We start from the raw sequence: 26,396 nt of genomic DNA, 5'->3' as shown, positions 1-26,396 counted from the left end.
TGACTTCAACCAAGCTTCACAATCATCATTGCTATGTACAGTATTAAATTGTTTGTTTAAAACTTATTGTGTGTGTGTGTGTGTTTATATAGTTTTTTGTTTGGTGAAAAAAATTTCCCGGGAACCTAACCCCCCCCAATTACATTAATTCTTATGGGAAAATTGGATTTGCTTAACATCGTTTCGCTTAAAGTCACATTTTTCAGGAACATAACTACAACGTTAAGCGAGGAGTTACTGTACTACAAAACCAGTTTTTAAATATAATTGAAGTTAAGGGCCAGATTCTGCAACCCTTATTCACACTGAATGTTACCTATTGATGTCAGTGAGGCCACTTTTGAAGTAAATTGTCATTCAGCATGCATAAGGGTATTGCTGTGTGGTCCTAAATGAGCTGCCCTCCATTCTTTCCTTGCTACATGGCAAATATTTGGAACTATTTACTGTGGTCAAAAGAACATATGCTGTTACAGTGTGTCAACGATTTAGAATTATTTTATAAAATGCTTAAACAGTGAGCCTGAATGGCTGTTGGAGCCCATCAGGTCAGAACTTTTGAGAGATCTTATTTTTGCTCTCTCTCTTAGTTTTTTGTATACTTAAAAAAAAAACCAAAAAACTGTTTTACATAGGACAGTCATAAAGTGTGAAGTGCTTGTCACCATGGATATATGATGCAGTGTATATATCAGTAATGATTTTAATCGAATGATTTTTTTAAAATATTTGTTGGCAGTCTAAAAATTGACTCCTTCAGAAGCTTGAGAAAACCAGAAAGAAGCATGAGTGATGACAAAGAAAACCAAAGGTACTGTAAAAACAGAAGCTTATTTATCTATAACAATTATGAATATATTAATTTAGATTTTATTTTTTTCATTCACACATTTTTTTCCTTTCTTCTTTCTTCATAATGGTGTTGATCTTAGTCTTTCCTCTAAGTCAGTGGTTCTCAACTCTGGTCCACCTCTTGTTCAGGGAAAGCCCCTGGTGCGCCGGACCGGTTTGTTTTCCTGCCGCGTCTGCAGGTTTGGCCAATCATGGCTCCCACTGGCTGCGGTTCGCCGCTCCAGGCCAATGGGGGCTGCGGGAAGTGGCGCGGGCCAAGGGATGTGCTGGCCACCCTTCCTGCAGCCCCCATTGGCATGGAGCAGCGAACCGCAGCCAGTGGGAGCCACAATTGGCTGAACCTGCGGACGCAGCAGGTAAACAAACTGGCCCAGCCCGCCAGGGGCTTTCCTTGAACAAGCGGCAGATCAGAGCTGAGAACCACTGCTCTAAGTGGTAACATAAGGGCTGTTGTGTGACTCATTAGAGGGAAATGGCAACACAAGGTATGGAGGATAGCCTTTCCTATTTAAAATAAAATGCTTTGTCCAACATTCAACCTATAATCTGAATCTTTCTGAACTGTAGGCTTCCATTCTTAATCTCTTTGGTTTTACATGTAATATTTATTATAACCCCCCTCCCCCCTGGCAAAGTATTGCTCTTGATAATCCATAATGCCCAGGCCAAATTTAGGAAAATAAATTTTAGAATTAAATCAAATTTATATGTTACATATTTTGTAAATAATTATATATTTCTGAGATTTTATTTCTGGAACTGAAATGAATATGATGTAGAGGTATTAAAATGTGCTAGTAGCTCTTCCAAATATGCTTATTTTTTACATCCGCATTACTGTCCATTATGTTTGGTAAGCCACTCGAGCACCTTTTATTTAATAGTTTGGTTTTTGGTTCATAGTCAGATTTACACAGGTGCATATTGAGTAATTTTCCTCTAGAATAATCTAACTCTGTCCATTACTCAAAAAATCTTTTCTAATGAATCTTTTCCCCGCTTTTCCTTGCAACTCTTCTCTGTGTTTGTGTTCTTGTTTCACAGCTTAACTTTGTTCCTTTGTTACCTTCAGTTGTGTGAATCTTGTATTTAATATTAAAGGTAACACTTAATCCTTAAACTGCTAGCAATAAGTTATTAACTTGTTAGAACAATCACCTCCAGCTCCGCTTCATCACATCACCCTTAGTTTATAGACATCAGTGTTGAGATAGCAGAATCAGTTTTATTCTAGTAAGCAGCAGCAGGTTGACTTGTTTCATCCTGAATCAACTCACCTTGCCTCCTATGCTTAAATACTATGCCCAAAGAGAATAGGAAGCATTCAGCATTTTATTATCTGTTTAAAATCAAATCAAACAGACATTAAAGATGCTACAGCTTGACAGTATGTCATATCTATCTGTCTAAATTTGGATAGCATCCATCACCATGGTGTCTAAGCACATATTAGCCCCAAGCACTTCTAGTCTTTTAATCTTACTATCCGGCATGTATTATCTGTAATCAGAAGTTATATACAACTACTAAATAATACACTCCTATGAAATGGATCTCCTGCAATGGCTAGAAATTAGTCTATTTTGAAAATAAACTAGATGTTTACTACTGTTTCTTTTATTCAGTGGTTTTCTCTGAAGTTACTGCAGACTCTAAAGTGCCTCAGAATATAAATTAATTGTTGTTAAAAAAGAACTAATATTGTTAGAAATGTGACCATAATTGACCAGTAAGCCTAAAATCTGACTTTGGTGCTATTTTTAGTTGTTCCCCCAAACAGTTGTATGTTAATTCTACAAAGGCAGTGTTAATTGTGTATCCTTATTTTGATCAGACCAGCCATAGTCTCATGCACAGAACCTCCCAGTGGAGATTATTCTTTCCAGGAGCTGGTGGAATCCACATAAGATAAGGCATGTAAAGCCACAGCTATGTCAGGACTGTGTTCGCTATAATATATGACCATGGTTCCTAACCTCTGGGAACCTCTATACCTTTGGAGGTCCAATACTGTAACAACTCTTTGAGCAGTGCTTCTTTGTGTATTGCAAAAGCCAGAACTGGATGAATCCTTCTGTGATCAAAGTGAAGAGGTCTTGTGCAAGAATTTGGCTCCATTTGTTTACTGAGCTTTTTTATTGAAAAATGGGTGTCCATCAATTACTTCAAAAGGATTGTCACTGATGTACATTATTGTTTAAAGATTTTACTCAGGTGACTCAGAATATAGCGGACTACAGATTGTTGGGCCTTCTGATAATAAGAATCCCAGTAAAATTGTTGATGAACTTTTCAAAGAGGCGAAAGAACATGGGGCAGTTCCACTGGATGAAGCCGCAAGAGCCTCAGGTGATTTTAGTAAAGCTAAAGTAAGTATAAAAAAGATAGTTTGGTGAAAACCAAATGAATTATAGTTATTTTTGCCTAAATGGCTTATTGTCTCGTGAATTATATTACTAATGCTTGCAAATGTTCAATTTCCAATCTTAACATTTCATAGTACACTGACTGCTTTGCATGGTTATAATTTCTAACTACCTAATTTGCTAGTTAGAAGGCATATCAATTAGAACATTATGTGTTTGTGTTAACTAAAAAAGCAGGCTTGTTCACATTTTAATTTATATGCTTGCACCCCATTAAATATCTTTGTAACTTGTTTCATGTATCTATTCTGGCTGTTTAATTTTTTTTAATTAACTTTCTTTTTAAATATTTTATCAGTCATTTTCAGGTGGTGGATACAGATTGGGTGACTCATCACGGAAGCGCTCTGAATATATATATGGAGAAAATCAGAATGGGCAAGATGTACGTAAAATGTTGAACAGCAGAAAATAGGGCTACACATTCTGACCGCTGGTTAGCAATGTTTGAAGCCCAAGTTTTCAAGATAATGTTTTTATATAACAATAGTTTTGTTTATAATGAATAGCTATAGAGCCATGTAATGTACGTTTTAAGAATAATTTTTTAAAGCCAAAGGGTCTACATGGACAACAATACATAGATTATGAAGTACATAAGCTCTGCAGGTAGAGGAAAGAGGTGTTTGGCAAAGAAGTTGGCTGACTGGGTCCAGTGTTGTGAAAAGAAAGGGTTGTATTGCTGTGAGTGCTCTGTGATTCTAATCTGAGTTGCAAAGTGCTCCTTTGGAATTAAAAGCTTAATTTTGTGAGGAGTTGCCTACAATATTTAAAGGCTCTGTAGGAATTAGTTGTATTGATTCAGCCCTATTAAGCATCTCACAACAATTCATAACTTGTAATTTTGTGTGTTGTCTATATTCCCTGTGAGATAGAAAACTGAGTGTCATTGATAATAAGCTACTGGAATACTCCCTAGCTAAATAAGATCCTTCTAAAGTTGATATTGTGTAGAAAGAAAATAAATATTATATTTGACTAATTTTAAGTCCTATTTAGGGTGAAGAGAAAACAACCAGAATGGTTCTACTTTGTAGAAGAGGCTTCAATCTCTTCCTGCTTCATAGTATTCTGTGTTGTTGTAGCTCAGTGATTTCTGTGTCAGTTTATAGTTAGAAAGAGGTGTCTTTTCCTGTCAGCCTTTCATATTATTTGCACAGTGAGAGTCAAACAGGGTTCTTTCCATATCATGCATCATCACCAATAATAAATGTTCTAACATCCAAATTGGGCCTTCAACTACACCTGTGAAAGTGCTGGGATCAGTATGACAAATTGAATAGAATAGAAGAGTTGTTTCCTGATTGCCATTGTTTTCATCAGACTTGGATAGGTGTGACTGATAGGAGCTTAATAAACAACTTAGTTGATGCACAAGATGGAAAAAACATCAGCAGTAATTGAATCTTAGCTGAGCTTGGTCGGCAGTGCTAACAGGAGTAAAGAAGAGTCAAACTTACTTTTGCCACCAACGAGAGCAGACATGACCCAGAATATACACAGGGAATAGAATTGTGAACTAAGATGATGCCATTTTATATAGTCAGTTTTCAGAGTAAAACTACACTATAATATCATCAGTAAAACTAAATTAACACTAAAGCATCTTTCTCTCTCTGGTGCCTTTCAGGGTCCTGTGCTAGGTCATCTCCTCTTTGTCCTTTGTGCTCAAGATAGCTCCACTTGATTTCAGCTAACACCTCTATGCAAATAATTTTACAAATCTAATTCTCTGCCTCTAATCTTCATCCCTCTGTCCACCTCTTCAAGTATGTTTGATATACTTATGTGAATGTCCTCCTGCCATCTCAAACTCATTTTCTCCAACCCTGAACTTTTCTCCTAAAATTTCTTCATTTTCTTTTCTTCTCTAACACCATTTTCCACTCCCCTACTCTCCCATATTTGCAACCTTGGTGTTATCTTTGACTTCTGCTCTTTCCCCACCATAACTAGTGCTAAGTTCTGTCACTTCTTCCTCTCTAAGGGCTTGTCTACATAGAAACTTAGTGTGCGGCAAACCAGTGTGTGAATGAACAGCACACTAGCCTGTTGCACACTAAATCCTGTGTGGATCCTGCTACTGCATACTAACAGTTCTGTAGTGTGCTTTGACATACTGCTGTTTGAAACAGGTTGTAAGAAACAGCAGTAAATCAAAGCACACTACAGAACTTTTAGTGCACAGTAGCAGGGTCCACATGGCCTGCTACTGTGCAGTAGGCTAGTGGGCTCTAGATTCACACCCTGGATTTCTGCACAAGTCCTGTGTTTGCAAGCCCTAAAAAACCAAAATTCAGCTATAGCTACTGTTAAAACCCTTGTCTATGCTTTTGTCATATTTCCTCTTCCTTCTTGCAACCACTTCCTCTGTGGTCTTTGGAATTCTCACCTCTACCTCCCTCCAAACTTTCCAAAACACCATTGCTAAAGTCATCTTTATCTGTATCTACTCTGCCCTTATAATTGTCCCCTTCAGCCCTTTTGCTGGATTCTTTTCTTACTGCATCAGGTTTTTCATCCTTGCCTTTAAGGTTCTGCATAATTTTGCCCTATCCTTATCTCTACTCTTCTTTCTTCCTATGCTCCTGCATGCTCCTTTTCTGTGCTATAATCATCTGTATCTGCTGCTCCCTCATTCTCCTTTTTCTTACTCTATACCTCATCTTTTATGCTTTTCCTAAACTTGGGAGCCCTCTCTTGCTGCTTCCTGTAAATCCAGACTTCCACATATTTCTTCTGTTTACCCTGAATTGTTCTTACCAACTTTCCCTGGCAGTAAGTCACACTCTCACCCAGACATTTTCCTGAATTTTTTCCTTGTCTGTTTTAGAATGCAAGCTCTTCTGAGCAGGAATGTCTTCTTTTATGTTTTATAAAACATTGCATAATTGTTTAGTGTTGTATAAATGCTTAAGTAATCGCATCTTGATTACTGAAACATCCTTTCTCTGGCCTTGACAAATGCAGTCTTGCCCTGCTTATTTCCACTAAGAATGCTTCTGCAAAGATCATTTTCCTAGCTTGTTACTTTGACCATGTAACCTTTCTCTTTGTATCCCTTCACTGGCTCCCTTCTTCTCTATTGTATAAAATATAAGCTACTTGTCTGCACTTTCAAGGCCTTTCATGATTATCTGCCTCCCTACCTGTCATCTCTCATTCAATATTGAAAGGTTGACTCCTACCTCCAATAAGCCCATGATGCTAGCTTCCATCACCCACTTGTTAAATTGGCAGACAAGTACCTTCATGCTTTCTCTTATGCTACCCATTGTGCCTTGGAGAAGCTCCCTGTAAAACAAAACAAACTCATTATCCTATTTTGAATCCCTCTTTAAAATTCTCCTTTGCCCTGAAGCCTACAGAAAATATGGCAATCATTATGTTGCTGGGTATGCTGAGAATACATACATACCTATCATGCTAACCAATATGTCTCATTGTTTCCTTGTACTCCCTGGTCAGTCTGTCTGTACCCATCTGTTGTCTCTTATCTTATACTTAGATTGTAAGGTCTTGGGGGCAGGCAGGGTCTGTATTTTTGTTCTGTGTTTGTACAGTGCCTATCACAGTGGGGTCCTAATCCATGACTTGGGGCTCCTAGGTGTTACAATAAAAATAACAATGATAAAACCAGTTATCAGAATTACTAATTCTAACTCTCACTTTATTCCACAAGTGATTAGAATAGTAGTAATAGTCTGCAAGTTTATGGGTGCTAGGTCAATTTTAAACAAAAACAGTATTCACTATTTTGAAAGCAGTTGCATCACCTGTTAAGCCTAGTACACTATTGTTGGCATATATTTTCTGTGTACCTTGTATTTTATCTATTAGCTATGTCACTGTTAAAAGTCAAGGCTTATTGTGAAGTTCAAGGGTGCCAAACTGTCTGAGGTCTCAGTCCCATTGAATTTGTAATTTCAACTGTAGCAACAGTGCCAATGTTACTAGAAGTCAATATCACTATTGGGGGGGAATCTAAAAATGACAGTCCAAAATCTCTCTACAAAAACTAACACAGTATTTTTATTTCTTTTGCCTTCTGTCTTATGTATCTATGTGTTGCTCCAAAATGTGTGTGTTTTAGATTCAGTACTCTGTTTGCCAATATGTACAAAGCTAACAAAAACGATCAGCAGATAATTGCTTAGAAATTTTTTCATTTAGTTTTTTATTATACTTTCTTTGCTCAATAGGTTCAAATTTTGCTTAAACTGTGGAGGAATGGTTTCAGTTTAGATGATGGAGAGTTGAGATCTTACACAGACCCAACAAATGCTCAGTTTCTTGAGTCTGTTAAAAGAGGGTAAGTTATAATGGTGGTTACTTTGCTGACTATATCGGAGCAATCGGGTGGAGAGAAGGGAAATAGTAATAAAACAGTGGTGAATATTAAAGTATATGACCTTTTTGCAGTGTAAAGCAACCGAGTACTGAAACATTAAATAATCATTGTACCAGAAACAAGATTAGGCTGATTAATGTTACTGCAGAGATACAGACAGTGTATACTGTCATAGGGACCTCTTTGCAATGGATCAAAAGGCATTTATGCCTCCTGCAATTTTATAAGGATTGATGTTATACGCTTTCTTAATTTCCTCCTATCTTGAAAACTTTTTTTGTGATGGGAGAAGGACTGCGGTATGGGACTATTCCATTGACTGTCTATTTATTATGCTATAGCTGCACTGAGGACACCTCTGAAGCCTAGATGTTAGCTAGCATTATCTGCATATATATACACACACACACACACACACGCGCGCCCTCTGACACAACGAGGGGCCTACACACATTGCCACTCCATGCAATGTATTTCTGCGAATATGCTTAAACAGAAACAATCTCCATAGGGGGTATGCTTTTAGTTCCTGCTGGGCAGAATACAGGTGCACATCCATGCTTTTTACAGTCAGAAGAAAATATCTGAAGTTTAATTATTAAAATATTATGTTTACCATATTTTTATGATGGTTAAACGCTATTAAAGCAAATTGTACATTAGTTCAGTCTCTTAGGCCTTGTGTACATAGCACCGGCAAAATGTGCCAGAGGGTGGGATTTGTAAAATGCTCTAACTACTCCTTGGAGACCTGCTGATTCACTCTAAAAGGTGCCTAATTCTCATTGGACTATGTTAATGTGAACTAATTAGCTTTTAGATGATGCCAGCAGAGTCTACGTGGGGCAGTTAGAGTGCAGCATGTTAGAGCACTTTACAAATCACACACCCTGTGATGTGTAGTCAAATGCTAAGATTGGGTCTCTACCTTGCCTGTGCCACGAATAACGTAATACTTCAATGTGATGGCCACCTCCAGCAGTAGGTTCAGAAGTGCCAACTGTGATTCAAAATAATTCACGGTTTATTCACTGCAACAAATGCCTCCTTCTGTTTGAATATTCATATTATGCTGGGCTGAGCAAAACAGGTGTAGTTATTCCTTAACATGAATAATGTTTTAATTAGGGCTGTCAAGCGATTAATTTTTTTTTAGTTGTGCGATTTAATTGCACTGTTAATAATAGAATACAATTTTTATTTAAATATTTTAGATGTTTTCTACATTTTCAAATATATTGATTTCAATTACAACACAGAATACAAAGTGTACAGAGCTCACTTTATATTTATTTTTGATTACAAGTATTTGCACTGTAAAAAAAAAAACCAAAAAGTATTTTTCAATTCACCTAATACAAGTACTGTAGTGCAATCTCTTTATCATAGAAGTTGAACCTACAAATGTAGAATTATGTACAGAAAAATTGCATTCAAAAATAAAACAATGTAAAATTTTAGAGCCTACAAGTCCACTCAGTCCTATTTCTTGTTCAGTCAATTGGTAAGACAAACAAGTTTATTTACATTTACAGGAGATAATGTTGCCCCCTTCTTATTTACAGTGTCACCTGAAAGTGAGAACACACGTTTGCATGGCACTTTTGTAGCTAGCATTGCAAGGTATTTACGTGCCAGGTATGCTAAACATTCGTATCCTCCTTCATTCTTTGGCCACCATTCCAGAGGACATGCTTCCATGCTGATGATGCTTGTTTAAAAAAATAATGTGTTAATTAAATTTGTGACTGAACTCCTTGGGGGAGAACTGTATGTCTCCTGCTCTGTGTTAACCGTATTCTGCCATATATTTCTTGTTATTAGCAGTCTCAAATGATGACCCAACGCATGTTGTTCATTTTAAGAACACTTTCACTGCAGATTTCACAAAACACAAAGAAGGTACCAATATGAGATTTCTAAAGATAGCTACAGCACTCAGCCCAAGGTTTAAGAATCTGAAGCGCCTTCGAAAATCTAAGAGGGACGAGGTGTGGAGCATGCTTTCAGAAGTCTTAAAAGAGCAACTCTCTGATGCGGAAACTACAAAATCCGAACCACCAAAAAAGAAAATCAACCTTCTGCTTGTGGCAGCTGACTCATAATGAAAATGAACATGCATCGGTCCGCACTGCTTTGGATTCTTATCGAGCAGAGCCCATGTCTGCATGGACACGTCCCCTGCAATGGTGGTTGAAGCATGAAGGGACATATGAATCTTTAGCACATCTGGCACATAAATATCTTGTGACGGCTACAACTGTGCCATGAAAAGGCCTATTGTCACTTTCAGGTGACATTGTAAACAAGAAGTGGCCAGCATTATCTCCTGTAAATGTAAACAAACTTGTTTGTCTTAGCGATTGGCTGACCAAGAAGTAGGACTGAGTGAACTTGTAGGCTCTGAAGTGTTACATTGTTTTATTTATGAGTGCAGTTATGTAACAAAAAAAAATCTATATTTGTAAGTTGCACTTTCACAACAAAGAGATTGCACTACGGTACTTGGATAAGGTGAATTGAAAAATACTATTTCTTTTGTTTATCATTTTTATAGTGCAAATATTTGTAATAAAAATAATATACACTTAGAAAAACTGTAGAAAATCATCCAAAATATTTAATAAATTTCAATTGGTATTCTATTGTTTAACAGTGAGATTAAAACTGCCATTAATCATGATTAATTTTTTTTAGTTAATCGTGTGAGTTAACTGAGATTAATCAACAGCCCTAGTTTTAATACCTGTGAAGTGTCCACTATGTATGTGAAGAGCATGATTTGCTATCTTAGGCAATTTTAGCAAAAGTATTTTCTTAACAGTATAGAAGGTAAAGTGTTGATATAAGTTTTTAAACAGCTGAGCTCTACCGAAGAGGTGGATGCATTTTGGCGGTATATAAAATAAATAAATAAATAATGTATGAAGACTTGCAAAGGACTGATTCTTTGAATTGGATGGCACTATGCAAAAGTAAAATATAGTATTGCTAATATTTACTCAACATGCTTAGTTTTGTTTATGTAGGGTTACAAGTTTTATTGTGAGGAGGAATATTGAAACACCACAAAAGTTATAAAATGAAATACATTTTGAACACTTGAAATTACTCCAGTGACTGCAAGTCCAGTTTTCAAAATCCATGTTATACCTCTTACTGTATATGTATATATTAGATTTCATCCCTCTTCCCTCCACCCTTTACATATTGATTGTTTGAGATTGTAAGATCTTGAGGGTAGAGGTTGTGTCTTTGTATGTATTTGTACAGCACCTCGCACAGTGGGGCGATGTTACTAATTGAGGGCCCTGGGTGCTACTGCAATATAATAATCAGTTGATTATTTCTCAAGGCCTTTTTCCTCCCCTCAATTGGAGTATGATCCCTGTTAAGGACTGTGATTGACAGGCAAAAAAAATGTGTTCCATTAGAGCCGGGGTAGGGAACCTCCAGCCCACTACTTAATTTAATCCAGCTCACAGCAAGTCTCTGTGCTGTGGGCCAGAAGCCCTGAGCCTCTGCGCCCTCCCCTCCCACCCCCCATTCTCCCCGCAGCTCCCAGGCGGAGGGGCAATCAGGGAAGCTGCGCATGATGCCCCCAGCACCGGCTCCACAGCTCCCATTGGCCGGTAACCACGGCCAATGGGAGCTGCGGGCCCGGCGATGCAGGCATGGGCAGCATGCACTGTGCAGAGCTCCCTGGCTGCCCCTCCGCCTAGGGGCTGCACATGCCAGCTGCTTCCGGAAGCAGTGCAGGGCCAGGGCAAACAGGTAGCCTGCCTTAGCCCCACCGCGCAGCCAACCAGAGTCACCTCAGGTAAGCACCACCTGGCCGGAGCCCGCACCCTGAGCCCCCTACCACACCTTAACTCCCTCCCAGACCCCGCATCCCAACCCCCAGGTCTCAGCCCCCTCCCATACCCAAACTTCTTCCCAGAGCCTGCACCCCTACCTGCACCCCAACCCCCACCCCAGTTTTTGAAACCCTCCTGCACCCTAATTCCCTCTCAGACCCCCACCTGCACCCCCAATCCCCTTCCCCTGCCCTGAGCCTGCTCCTGCACCCCAAACTCCTCATCCCCAGCCCTACCCCAGAGCTGCATTCCCAGCCGGAACCCTCACCCCATCCCGCACCCCAACCCCCTGTCCCAGCCTGGAGCCCACTGCTGCACCCTGAACCCCTCATTTCTAGTTCCACCCCGGAGCCTAGGGTAAGCTCCTAGCTGGCTCCTGCCGCTGTGGGGGAAGCCCTGAGCCTCCACGCCGCCCCCCCCCCCGCTTGTGGGGCTGTGTGTGGCCCGTGACTGATTTTTTCTGTGGGTCAGTGGCCCCTGATAGAAAAAAGGTTCCCCACGCCTGCATTAGAGATTACTTGAGAAAACTTTAAAAATGTTTGAGTGAAAAATTATAATATAAATTTAAAGTTACAGCAACTATTTTTAGACATTTCTAATTCTGTTCCTCTTGATTATTTTTTAAATTCTCAACCAAAATATTAAAAATATCTAAGTATGGGCAATATTCCGTCTCACCTTTTTTTTAAACACAGAACTCCCCAGTAACTTCATCTGCTTGAACATCATTTGCAAAATGTAGCTATTACAATGAATGAGTGTACAATTTTATCAGTGCACCCTAGATTTCAACTTGTGACTTAATAATGAACTACATTAATTATACATTCCATTAGTCTTTATTTTTAACTCTAGCTTCTAGAAGAAGTAGGCGCAATTGGATTCCTCTGCATTTTGATACAGATAGGGCAGTAGTTTTCACTCTTTATTAAAATATTGTTTAGGCTCTTGTAGGATCCATACTGAAATGTTTTACTGTACTGTAATTGGGAATTTCTATTGTGTACTTTAAGGAGACAGCTAAAATGGTTTATTTTTGCATTTAAGAGAGATTCCTTTGGAACTTCAACGGTTGGTGCATGGTGGCCAAGTTAACTTGGATATGGAAGACCACCAAGAACAGGAATATGTAAAGCCTAGATTGAAATTCAAAGCTTTCAGTGGAGAAGGACAAAAGCTTGGAAGGTAAAAATCAATGTAAACAAATTAATGTTCTCTTCTGTCATGTGCATGTGTAATTTGCAATTAAAGAGAAGAGTAGGACTCAGGATGACCGCAAAAGATGCATTTTATTTTTGTAATGTTTTCAAACACTGATTTTAATTGAGTTATAGGAGACTTCTGGAGAAGGTAACTCAGTGCACTTTCCACTTACGGCAGTTAATACCAGAAGTGTTTACTGATCAATCTTGGTCAGAGAATGTAGTGAATGAAAACAAATACTTTATTAATCTAAAATATCACAAGTCAAATATGTCAAAACTTTGAAGTTAGAAGACCAATTAAGGTTGCCTTTGCAATGTAATTCTGTCCCATTGTGTGCATGCCTTATTTTATAGTCTTCAAGGCTGCAGAGAGGGTTTTGGGGGTCCGGTTCAAAATCTGAAATTGATGTCCCCGTCCAAATAAAAAAAAAATTACCATGGAATGAAAATTTAAGAAGAGGGGAAAGGATACAGGGGGAGGGGGTCAGCGAGGCCCCAGGCCTGTGTGTTTGCTGCCTTCCCCACAGGAATGGGGATGCTCTTCTCTGCATGTAGCCAGGTCTTGCCTCTCCCTGAACTCTAGCCCTGCCACTAGCGGGAACAGTATCCCTGACCTTACTCCTTCCTCTGGGCTGTCAGCGTGGCAGGTTGCCTCAAGCCTGACATAAAGATGCCAATAACGGTGACTATGGGTTCTGGGCCTGGATGAGATGGGCAATTCGCTCCCTGCATTATTGATGGCAGGCATCAAACCTGAGCAGCATTGCAATCCCGTTCACCATGTTGCAACACCTCTTCACTCAAATTTGGCTCGGCCACACCTCTGTCATTTTGTGGGCCCTCTCAAACAGGGGCCCTGGGGCAAACTGCCCCTTCCCCACCCCCCCATCTCTGGGCAGCCCTGCTTAATTACATGATCACATACTGTGGGGGTTTTTTTGTATAAATTGGTCAAATTTAGGGGGTTTTTGTGGGAACAGCAGAAGCTGCACCCTTGAAATCAGGGTGATACCCCTGCCAAATTTCAAGTCCCTGTTTCAAAGAATGGAGTTGCCAAAGTTATAAGATATTTTTTAACACTGGGAAAACAATGTATTTTACCCTTATCTTTATTCTCAGATGTGGCTCAGCCATTTTTGCTAAAATTTTACAAAAAATTCAGCCTGAAGTGGACACCCAGAATGGAACATTTCAGCCTGAATGCTTAACATTTGGCCAAGTTATAGGCAACTAAAAACAGGGTCTTATAATAGATAGGGTGACTATATTTCCCAAAGGGAAAACAGGACGCATGGGGCTTGCCTGAGCCCTGCTGCCCAGGGCTGGGGTTGAAGCCTAAGGCCCTCTCTCTCCCCATCTCCCATGTGGGGCTTGCCCAAGCCTTTCCCCACAAGAGCAGGGCTGACAGACCTAGCCCCGCTACCCAGGGCTGGGGCTGAAGCCTGAGCCCCGCTGCCCAGGGCTGACATAGCAAGCCTTCCACCACCACTCCACACTATCACCACTGCACACCCATACCACCCCCGGTGTGGGGCTCACCCAAGCCTTGCCCCCAGCACAGGGTTGAAAACCCTAGCCCCACCACCCAGGGCTAGGGCTGACAGCCCAAGGTCTGACATCGTCACCCCCCCCCCCCCCGCCACGTTCCTCTGCTTTGGCAAAACTGTGCATTTGACCCATTAGCTTTTGTGACAAATGCACACTTTTGCCAAAAATGTCAGGACATCCTGGACAGGGCTTTAAAAGGGGACTGTCCCACCAAAACAGGATGTATGGTCATCCTAATAATGGAACATTTTTGGGCAACATTAACGAAGGGTGGTGCTACCAGTTCTACTTATAATCATCGGAAAAAAATGTATGCAGGATGTTAAGATTATTCTATTCAGATTTAAACTTGCTGCTTTATTACTGTTTCTAGAGAATCATGAAGTGGAATTTGACATTCATAGTGGAATGTCATTCCAATCTGCCAGATCAGTTTACCTAGACACTTGATAAATGAATATATACAAAGACCTGTCCTTCCTTTATTAAGGAAATGTAGCTGATTAAAAGTAATGGATTGCCAACCAGATTGAAGCCCTTATTTTACTGTTTGAATGGGTATAATGCCGAGAGCTGTAGTATAGGATTCCTCATGCAACCTTGCCAATATGCCTCAACCCTGATCTGGAAGGACCACTCTTTATACGTAGTCCTTCACACTTACGTCTTGATCGTTGTTAATTCCTTGCTGTCTCACGTGAGACTGCCAAAAACTTTGCCTACTTTGTTGGAGATTTTAAAGAAGGCACCAGTTCAACAGGAATTTGACTGAGACCACTAATTCATTCAACCTTATAGCTGTCAGTACTTGGTCTGTATTTAATCCAATGACGTTCAGTATAAATAGCAAACTGTATATTCCATTACTAATTCCCTGAACCATCCAACCCCCATCCTTCTCTGTCATTTTCTGCTTTTAGCCATAAACATTTTCATAGTCTGATACTTGACCAAGTTCCTGATGGGATTTCTGTATGGCAGCAATTAAAGTATCTATTGGCTGAAATGCCAGTGGCAGAAATATTGTGATATAATATATGAACTGGTGACACCTTTGAATATAAGACTCCCAGCTACACAATTGACAGGTCCAGTATCCTTAAACAGAAGAGATATTAATTTGAGAATCCCGCTTGATTTATTTTACACAAAATGAATATGAACAATAAATTGCATGATGTTAAAACCTGAATTCCAATGAAATCCTGGTGAGAGCTTCAAAGGCTGCCACAAAAAGCTGAAGTACATAGATAATAGTCATTGAAACATAAGCAATAATGTTAAAGAATGTGACATCTGCCTTTGAATTGCTTAATCTGGTATCTGGGGGCAAGAATATGTGGATGATAAAATTCTAAACAGTTACATAATAGTGCAACTGCAAAATATGTTCTAGTGACTGAGCATCTGAGATGTGACAGTCAGCTTGCATCCCTAATCAGACTTGAGATATTATACCTTTTTAGACAAGGCTTTAAAAAACTATTCAAGGTAACTCAGCAAGAAGAAGCAGCAAAAAATACACGGGTAACATTCTGTCCTCAAGCTTTTATGTAACACAGAATTATAGGCTCGAGAGCAATCTTATAGACTAACTCAATAATGCCTAGCAATTGAATAGTAAACACCTCAACTGCTTGATGCTCACCACGTTATATAATGTGTATTAATTTTGTCAGCAAGGCAGTTCTGATACCATTTTGGAAACAGCTTACAATATACACTCGTTCATAAGTCGAATATTTTTGGTAAAAAAGGACGCATCAAAGAGCAGGGGTCAGTTTATAAACGGGTCTACACCAAAATTTGATGATTTTAAACTCTATGAAATCATTGAATTGACTATCTAATACATTGTCGTTTTGTTTACCTGGAGAGCCTGCGAGCATGGCGCCCCTCAGTTCCCTGTGGCCGCGGTTCGCCATTCCCAGACAATGGGAGGTGCGGGAAGTGGCGTGCAGTTGATTGTAATTTTGAAAGTGATTGTAATTTTGAAAGTGAAGACATATTTGTTCAGTTATTGTTCAGTCAGGGTAAGCTGCTGGTGGGTCAGGACCTTTTGTTCACTTGGGGCGTCTGCAGGCACAGAGCCCCTCAGCTCCCAGTGGCCGTGGTTTCCTGTTCCCAGCCAATGGGAGCTGCAGAAAGTGGCACCACTTCCCACAGCTCCCATTGGCTGGGAACGGCAAACCACAGCCACTGGGAGTGAGGGGCTCCATGGCTGTGAATGCTCCAAGTAAACAAAACATCCCGACCCGCCAGCCGCTTACCCTGATGGGCCGGGAGCCAAAGTTTGCCAGCCCCTGAAATATAGGGTCGGCTTATGAAAGGGTCATACAGTTTTTACTATTTTTACATAGCCATTTGGCAGGGGGTCGGCTTATAAACAAGTATATATGGTAATTAATTTTTAACTATGTTAAAATAATTATATAACATATCTAAGATCACATAAGCAGATTTGTTTGATTACAACAGGCAATAGCTACATGTTGTTATTGCTTCAAAACTCCTCTTCAGATTCTCCCTCTCCAAGTCTTCCTTCTTTGCACTTAACTGACATATTCAAATGAATTTGCTGAAAAACCTTTCATTTGCAGGTAAGGTAAGTTGGTTCCATTAATTGCATGGGTTTTTGATTTGGAGCTTTCAGTGTAAGCCAGTGGTGGGCAACCTGCGGCCCGCAGGTTGTTTTATAATCATCTTTCCATATATATAAAATTATGCAACTGTATTAGCCTTCCCTCTTTCATAGTGATGTGCATTAAATTAGGGATGTAAAATGTTTACTGGTTAACCTGTAAGCATTAGTCTTACTGGTTAACCCGCCTTAACTGTTAACCCCCACACCAGCCCACCTGCTGGCCCCAGCCACGAGGGCAGGAGCAGCCCTTTTTCTGGTCCTTTAATCGGTTAACCATTTAAGTGAAAAAATTTTAATCGTTTAAACGGTTAACTTTTTAAACAATATTTATATCTCTGTGTGAAATAGTTCTGTATATAAAAAATATGTACAAGAAACCTCATGTATGGAGAAAATGTTCTTGTGTAACTAAGTGCATGTTTATAAAATCTTATCCGTGTATTAATGCAGACAGCTTTGACACTCTTTTCAATACCCAGGTCAATTAGTATACAGTGCATGATACTGGTTTCAGATAGAAAAGAAAGATAAGAAATGTTCTAAAATACATCTTTTCAGTTGTGGTTTAATTCTTTCAGTAACACCTATACTTCAATCCTTTAGCCTCACACCTGAAATTGTCAGTACACCTTCTTCCCCAGAAGAAGAGGAAAAATCCATTCTTAATGCAACTGTTCTGATTGATGACTCCATTGCAACAACTAAAATTCAGATTAGGCTAGCGGATGGAAGCCGTTTGATACAAAGGTTCAATCAAACACACAGGTAAACTAATGCCACAGAGATACAAGTAACCACACTTCTTTCAGTAAGATAGAAAAAGAACTAAAATAGCAGCTGGCATATAAAAAGGCAAGAATGATGGTAACAAAGGTAAAGTGTGTAAGCAGTTTATTAATTATGAATGTTTGCGGTAGAGGAACGCTAGATGTAGAATTACACTTTTGGAGGTGATCAGATTCAGGCATTTGGTAACTGTTAAATTCATATAACTTTCATCATCCATACTCATATCATTCTGGATGTTAGTTTGGATATAGCCTTGAGAATTACTTCTGTTTGGCTGCTTGATGTGTTATGCAATTACTTATCCATTCTAAGAGTGCAGAGTTTGGCAAAGTTATACTGTTGTCACATTTCCTGCTCTAATTTCCTGTACATCTAGAGCAACTACATAAAATGTAGTTGCATATGGACAAAACAGTATACATTTTATGTAGTTGCTCTAGATGTACAGGAAATTAGATGTACAGGAAATTATGTAGTTCCTGCTCTAGACGGTCAGTAAGGAACTACAGCTACTGCAGGATGCTGCTGTCTGCTTGCTTAATTATTGGTTAAAGAGGACATTTTACACTAACTCTTCAAAGATTGCACAGGCTTATTATTTTCTTCTGGGACAATTTTGCAGCATTAAATTTGTTCTCGAGCCCTATATAATTTGCACCTTGGCTGTCTTAAGATGACTTCTTGTTCTGTGTGTTGACACTGCTTATGATGTCATCTGAAGTACTTTTGCTGACAGTTTTTAGATTGTGGGTGGTAGATATTCAGCAGAAAACTTTTTGGTCTTGGAACACATTCCTGTCCCCAACCACCATTTTTCTGTCAGAGCTAGTCTGCTGACTTTCAGGGTACATCAAGGGTGTAGACATGGGTGGGCCTGTGTGGATCGTAGCTCACTCAGGCCCACCAGAATCAGAGTCTGTGTGAATGCCAAGTTTAAGTGAATTTATTAATGGGCTTTATTTTGGAACCATGCAACGTGAAGGTGGGAGCTCAGGTATTAGACATTGCCCTTCCATCAGAATTTGGGGCCCACCCAAATTTCGATACCTAGCTACACCACAGGGGTACAGTGTAATGCTTCTCTTTTTTCATTCAGATTTGGCCATGTCTGGGAAGTAGGGACAGCACTGATCACTCAGAATTGAAGCTGATTAAGGAACTGGCGTTATTTAGCTTGGCTTTGTCATTACATGTGGGGTATTGGATTTTACACATGTACTCAAACTGCTGCAGGAGTAATTTACGTTGAAAAATAAAAGGAGTTTATCTAGTGAACTCCTATGCCACAACCTTCATTCTTCAAGATGTGTCCCTATGGGTGCTCCACTTCAGGTGCTCATGTGCCTTTCAAGCCCTTGATTGGAGATTTTCAGCTAGCAGTGTCTGTTCAGCTCTCGCATGCGCCCTGTGCCTCCTTGTGCCGGACACCAAGGTTATATATGGGTGCACAGGCAAACCGCCCTTAGCTTTTTCTCAACCACTTCAGCCTGAGACGGAGCCTTAGTGTATCTACATTGGCCATTCTGTTTTTCCTTAGCGTTAAGATACTTAGTTTAGCAGTTGGTAGTATAGTTAGTATGGTATATAGTTACAGCAAACACAACCAGCATCGAGGAAATGTTATTGAGAGCACAACTTAGGTGGACTGGACATGTCCTCAGAATGGAAGACCACCACCTCCCAAAACAGATCCTGTATGGGGAGCTGAGGCAGGGCAAAACAAAGAAGTGTCATCTGTATGAGCGCTTCAAAGATAATTTGAAATGCGGTCTGTTGTGGGCTGGAATCAATCTCAAAGAACTTGAGCAAACCGCTCAGAACAGGACTCACTGGTAGTCTCTGACAAGATTAGCATGCCATGGGTTTGAGCGGGATTGACCAAATTGTTTCCAGGCTGCATACGAAAGATGCCGTAGAGCTGCATCGTCAAATATCATGGATACGGACTTCCTGCGCCCTCAGTGCAGCCAACTCTGCATCAGGGTTTGGACTTCAGAGTCATATGCATGGCCATAGATGAGAATTGTAACAATATTGTCATCATCATCAGTGATGGACGACTACTATGGAGAGACTACTAGTAGTAATAGTTATAGTTAGTTTCTGTAGATAGTGAGGGGGGATTGCTTTGTTCTCCTTACCCTTTTTTCCTTTGGGAGACTCATTTTTCCTGGCAGGACATGCCTGGCTCACCAGGTTTCAAATGTTGCCTCTCCTAATGAGGCTATTCTTGTAAACTATGGCCACTCTAAGTGTGTTCATTGCTTGGGGGAGTCCCATATCTCTCAGAAGTGCAACTTTTGCTTGATCTTCAGGTGTAGGCCAAGGAAGAACAGGGAGACCAAGCTAAGACTGTTCATGACGGAACACTCCCTGCCGCCAGAACCAGGTCAGGAGAAACCTCCCACCTCCAGAATGCCTGTCCTCAGACAGACCCAGAGCACGCCGGGGCAAGCTTCCCCCAAGGAAGGGAAGATTTTTGGAGGCTTCTGGGAAGGCTCCCAAAAAGAGAAGTGCAGATTCTCAATCCAAGGAGCCAGCACCAGAAAAGACCAAGTCTCTCCACCAAGTCTATGGTCTCCGAGGGTACTGTTGAGTCCAAAGACTCTTCTATGGGGACTGGTGGGGCTGTGAAGCACTGGAGCTCCAAGGAAAGAAGACACTGCTCTGGCAGGATGCCAGTATCCTTTACCCACAAGGAGAGCATGGGGCACTGTTGAGTTCAGCCCAGCAGCCAGTACCAATGCATCCGACCCAGCCAGGAGTGCCATTACTCCCCTTAGCCCAGCCATTGGTACTGATTCAGTTTGTCCAGCCATCAGTGCCAGCGCATTTGGCATGACCCCCTTCTTCACCTGGAGTGTAATCATCATCAGTACCGTTGGCTTTGGTGACCATGGCCTGGGCTACTGCTTCAGTACTGGATCCCTTCTCAGTATCACAGGCATTCCAGCACTCTAAGGACCTTATGTTATCTGATGGACCAGAGTCCCTGCTTCTTATGGGTACTAAGTGCCTCTCGGTACTGAGACACCAGTCTCTGGGCTACTGTCCTCTGGCACCATAGGAATCTCCACCATTTTCAGTGGTGCCCCCCGACCCCATGTGATGACATAAAAAAGAAAGAGGGAGACTTTCAATCAGTCTTCTCTGTCTTGGTCAGGGGTTCACCAACCTGCCCCTTCAGGAATTCCTTTTTGGCTAGTCCCAGGGAAGATTGTATTGGTCATCAACAGTGGTGGAACCAACCCTGTATTCCAGCTTCATTTCCTTATCCATGTGGTCAGATCTGATACATCAATAGGTTCTACAGCATCCTCTTCAGTTCTGGACTCTGTTTTGAAGCTCCCTCCTCCTTCTGGGGATACTGTCCAGAAATCACCTGAAGTGGAGCACCGATAGGGGGACTACTCGAAGAAGAGGAGGAGGTTACTCAACTTGTGCAGTAACTACAGTCTTCAAGATGTGTGTCCCCTTGGATGCTCCAGTACCTGCCCTCCTTCTTCTCTGCTTCTCACTGTTCCTTGGGGGACATTTGGGTAGAGAAGGACCTGAGGCCAGTTTGCCTGCACACACCTATACAGCCTTGGTGTCTGGCACAAGGAGGCATAGGCGAATACACAGGCTAAACAGACACTGATAGCTGAAAATCTCCGATCAATGATTCAAGAGGCACCTGCACACCTGAAGTGGAGCACTTATAGAGGGAAACAGCTCAAGATTTTACAAGATGAGTAACTTTCTATTATATAAGACAAACCATACATCTACTCTTCTTTTCAGTCCTTGTATTCAGAAAGCAAGAATCCCTAGATTATCATCCTAATCTGGCGAATATAATCAAAATATAGGTATACAATCAAAAGTGCATTTGTAAATAGTGCATGCTGTATTTGCAGTATTCAAATTTTTTGCCTTTATTGGTATTGGCAGCTGATTCCTGTATAAATTAAATCATTAGTAATTTTCAGTGTTTATATCATATTTATTTCAACAGGATTATGGATGTTCGAGACTTTATTATCCAGTCCCGTCCTGCATTTGCAGCATCTGACTTTGTTCTTGTGACTACATTTCCAAATAAAGAACTAACAGATGAAAGTCTGACACTACAAGAAGCAGATATACTTAACACTGTGATTCTTCAACAACTAAAGTAACCTTGCACCTGTCAGTCCAATATAGCTTTTGCGGATAGGTAATGTGCCAAACTGTCATACAAGGATGCTTCCAGTGGTGCAGAGGGAGGGAATCAAATCAACATCTTTTTTCACTTGCACAGATCAGTTTTGTTTTTATTTCTGTTCTGTCTTCCAACGATAGCATATTTGAATCAGATTTTAGAGCGATTTCTCACCAAATGTTTTTACAGTTTTAAAACTAAGCTTGTATAAATGGGTATGTTCCAAAACTCAGCAAGAACTAATAAGCTACTTGAGAAACACAGATATCACTTTATTATTCAGATATTTTTAGGGGAGAAAAGGAGTTTTTTCAGGGAGTCAGTGTCTTTTTACACACTTGGTAAGTCTTGCACTAAGGAAATGTTTTATGCTGCATTGACAAACAGCCTTTTGAAAACTTAACCCAGTAGGTTGAGATATGTTTACCTCCCTTAGCACATAGATTTTCAAGTATTCTCTTTGTAAGATGACATGTTTACATGCCCTAATATGATTTTAAAATATTCTGTTTGTAGTGTTTTGTTGGTGCAGTATAATTACATAAAATAACCTATAAATATTTTTCCTGTAAATTATCCTATAACCGTCACTATGAATGGATTAGTAACAAAAGAAAAACAAATCTCAGCCTTTTCTGAATATATTTAATATTGTTCTCATTCATATTTAATATTTTTCTCACTTGTGCTCCAGGTGTAATTCTCATGTTGGAAAGAATTTACTTTAAATAGAAATGGTAGAGAGTAATAGCAACTAATGAACAAACAAAGCTCCATATTTTCAAAAGAATTGGCTTGATGATCACATTCAAACACACATGTGCAAGTGAGACCTATGCAGATACATAATTCCATGCACAAGCAGTTATTTAGGTGTCCAAATAACATGCGTGCACAAACACAAGACTTGTTTATTTAGTCATTTGAATGCACAAAAGAAGATGTGCAGTTGTGCATGCAATTTTGCACCTGGACTTTAGCTCTTCATATTTGATATTTTGTCTAAAAGTGTTAAATTTTCAAAGTAGTGCAATGAGAATTTAGTTATACAATTTTCTTTATTCTCACTGGCAGCTGCGTGACTAAACCATGACAATTCTTTGAAAATATATTCTTTTCAAAGAGTTTAATCCTTCATTCTGCTATGCAGATAGAAATAGCGTGAAATGGAAAATGGGCTCCTGTATTTATACAGCCACAGATATTATAAATCTGCATACTGTGAGTCAAAAGAGAGGATCAAATCTTAGATGAGGAGAATGGGCTGCCTCCCATGTGCCAGTATGTATAGAATATTGTCTTTAATATTATTTCCCAAAAACTTGAAAACTTATTTCACTATACTTCGCTCACCCTTGGTCAGTAGAATTTATTTTAAGTTCTTACCTCAGAGTAGGCATTTCCAACTATAAGTAATTTTCAATCATTTACAACCATTTAGGAGGTCAAATGTTTTGTAAGACAAATATCTGCATGATTTAAACAATCACAAATACATTGTGTGTGCTACTCAATAAAGAAAACATTTTAAGCTAAAAATGTCCCAGACAACTTTCATATTCTTATTTTTTACACTGTGACAAACGAGTTGTTTGTGTGTTTTGCATGGTGAGTGTTGTGTATTTGGGGTGAGGGAGGAAGGAAATATATGTTTAAAACAATATACTAGACCTAAATACTTGGTACATAAAATATAGATTTCCGAGTCAGAGTTCTGATGTGGATCTGAACCACTGCAAAGTTTGGGCATGTTTGGAATCAAGGATTAGCTTCACATCCATACCTAATAAAATATAAGCAGTGCTCAGGTAATAACAAATTGAACAGTTTAATGCGTAAGGAACTGTGGTTACATAAAAGAAATTGAACAACCCTGAAAAATGAGAATCTAAGACATCACTAACTACATGTTGTCACCCTTTCTTTATTTTAAATAGCCAGTGAACTTCTGATGTAAGAGCTTTGTAACATCTGGGTAAAAGTCTTTACTTCAAGATTAAAGCGCTCAGAGAAAATACAGCATGCATTTGTATTTATTAATATCTTTGGAGGTATTCAGGCATCGTTTTTTAAATTTTTTGAGCTGAGCGCGCCCCCCCCCCCCACTTTGAGTTACAATTTTGGGTTGCGCCCCCCCAACCCAGGCAAAAATAGACCCAATACCTGCCACTCCCCCCTCAGGTTTTCAGGGTCGGGGAAGGTGCATCCAATGGTCTCTGGGGCCAGAGCCAGTGCTGGGTGTGGCCACAGCGGATGTTGGCCCTGACCCACAGGCTGGATGGCCTGCTGAGGTAAGTCAAGGGGTAGAGATTGTACTCCCTCCCCATGCTCCACTGCACAAGGTAGGCATTGCCACTCACACCCTCCTCCCCAAATGTTCCTCCATGCCCCCCTGTGACAGAGTATACCAGACCCTCTGAGGCCCCCTGCTGAAGGCCTCACAGCCCTGCCACGTCCCACCCCAGAAAAGGGCCCAGAAACTGCCTAGAGTATTTGTTTGGGACACAGCCAATCAGAGCCCAGCAGGTCAGTATAAGAGGAGCTGCAGGACTAGAGTAAGGCCAGTTCCTTGCTGGAGCTGGAGGAGCATGGATGGTGTGTGGCTGGCTGAGGGACCTGCAGGACCTTGGATGAGGCAGTGCTGCCAGAAGCTGGTGAGAGCGAGGAGCTCTGAGAGGGTTGCTGGGACTCCATCGGGACAAGGCCCTGAGGTAAAGGTGAAGATGCCACGGAGAAGTGGCCCAGGGAACTAAAGCAGCGGCACGACTAGCACCGCTCTATCCCAGAGCTGGGCAACTTGAGGGAGATGTTACAGAGAGCACTGAGATACACCCCTGTAGGACTTGTACCCCAGAAGGGATTTTGCTTTGCTTTCACAGACCAACTGTGTGAGACTGCTGGAGGGCTGAATCACTGAAGACTCACCACAAACAGAGTGCAGGCACAATGCACTTGGCCAAGGGAGCGCTCACAAGAGGGGTGTGTGTCCTGTTACACACCCCTTGGAGGGCCACGCGACAGTTTAAAAACTTCTATATTTGGGAATAACATCATCTCCTCCACCCTATGGGAGCTGTGTGCCAAACGTGGAAGCCACAGAACCTTTACTAAACACCTGCATTTTCAAAAGCTTGTATGGGCACAAATAGCCATTTAGCCAGCTACCTCTGGATAACAGTTAGAGTTGGTTGGCCAGCACATTTACACTACAGGTAGTTGCTCTTGGCTAAGTTGTCTGAGTGCCCAGCAAATTGAGTACTGTAATGATGGATGTTCAAGAATGGCCTAGGTAAGGGCTGCCAAGGCACTGGGTTTCATCCCATGTACTCTCTATCGAAATTGTATCTGAAGCATAACTAAGTAAAGGGGCACAGGTTAAGGTGTTCAAGCAGCCGTGTCTCACTGGCTGCTTTGCAGTATTGACACACTTAAAGCAGACAGTGCATGGAGTAGGGATCCACACAGATATGCAGCTTAGAGTAGCTATAAATACTATAGAGATAGGTGGTGGAGTCAGGCAGGGATCAGAATAAGTGAGGGAGGAGTGAAAATGGTGGGGAGCTCATATACTGGTGCTTTGGGGGTGGGTATAGAGAGGACAGCATCAGGGAGCAAGGTTGCATTGCAACACATCATTGTGCTTGGACTTCTGTATGCTAGGAGGTAAATAAAGGAAAGGAGTCTGACAAGGGGGAGAATAAGGTGGATAGGAGGAGATGCTTTTACCCTTAAAGCCAGGTCTATGACCCTCTGAGGGTCTTCCTTGATCTCAGTGTGATATGGGTAGAGGCTCATCTTTCAGGCCACTGTGCATCTTAGATCTGAACCACAATATTCAACCACATCTCTCTGTGTTCTCTCTCTCTCTCCAAAGAGTTTATTGGAGCAGGACACTAATACTTAATCTGCTACAACAAGCATTTCCCAGTGAGGATATCTATTCTGGGTGTTTGGGCTTTCTTTTGGCCCTGCTTTCACCTGTAGGGGGTGGGATAGTCTGCCCAGGGACGTTCAGGTAATGTGTGGGCACACTTGGAAATTTTACTGCTAAACATCTGTGAAGTCCCCTGCACACCACACCTTGCTTCTCTTTACCCTGGCCCCTATCATGTGTGCAGCCCAGACACTGGCTAGCAGTGTGCTCAGCAACATCTAGTCATAGTGCCAAGCTGCTAAGGAATCCAACCCCCTTTATTATTAGTCTCATACTTTTGCTCTGAAAGACATTTGGTCTCCCCTCAAGCATGCCTGCTATTCAGTGAACCTTGTGATCAGCAAGTAGAAACCATGCAGCTGTACAATAGGCCACTGTACATGCTCTTTATATGCAGTGTGACAAAGTTCTTCCTCTGCCTTGGTGGGTCCTGTGCTTTTTGGCGGATTTGCTCATCTCAGAGGTTCACAGCAGCCCTCAGTTTGGCTGCTTCTGCTAGAGGCTTGAACCTGCCATTCACTCAGCTAACCTCATCACTGGCCAGCATGGGGGAAATGGAGAACAATCTTCAGTCTCGCTGTTGTCCCACCTAGTGGATCAGGGACAG

General features: G+C 40.8%; 1 protein-coding gene across 3 annotated transcripts in view; it reads left to right on the top strand.

Moving 5' to 3' along the window:
- UBXN2B (UBX domain protein 2B) overlaps positions 1–23,577 on the top strand; it is a 28,983-nt gene extending 5,406 nt beyond the window's left edge. For 2 of the 3 annotated variants that reach the window (XM_074944345.1, XM_074944344.1), the window contains exons 3-9: positions 740–811; positions 3,056–3,221; positions 3,577–3,663; positions 7,481–7,590; positions 12,534–12,671; positions 17,487–17,648; positions 21,670–23,577. In XM_074944345.1, the coding sequence (XP_074800446.1) occupies positions 740–811; positions 3,056–3,221; positions 3,577–3,663; positions 7,481–7,590; positions 12,534–12,671; positions 17,487–17,648; positions 21,670–21,832 (898 nt within the window). In that variant the 3' untranslated portion in view covers positions 21,833–23,577. Of the gene's footprint in view, positions 1–739; positions 812–3,055; positions 3,222–3,576; positions 3,664–7,480; positions 7,591–12,533; positions 12,672–17,486; positions 17,649–19,987; positions 20,354–20,959; positions 21,414–21,669 lie in introns of those variants that run through there. The other variant, XM_074944343.1, reaches the window with a different exon arrangement.
- Positions 23,578–26,396: the final 2,819 nt, after the last annotated feature.

Source organism: Natator depressus, chromosome 2 (assembly GCF_965152275.1).
Source record: "Natator depressus isolate rNatDep1 chromosome 2, rNatDep2.hap1, whole genome shotgun sequence".
Classification (NCBI taxonomy): Eukaryota; Metazoa; Chordata; order Testudines; family Cheloniidae; genus Natator; species Natator depressus.
The sequence above is the reverse complement of the archived record's forward strand: the minus strand, read 5'-3'. Positions and strand labels throughout refer to the sequence as shown.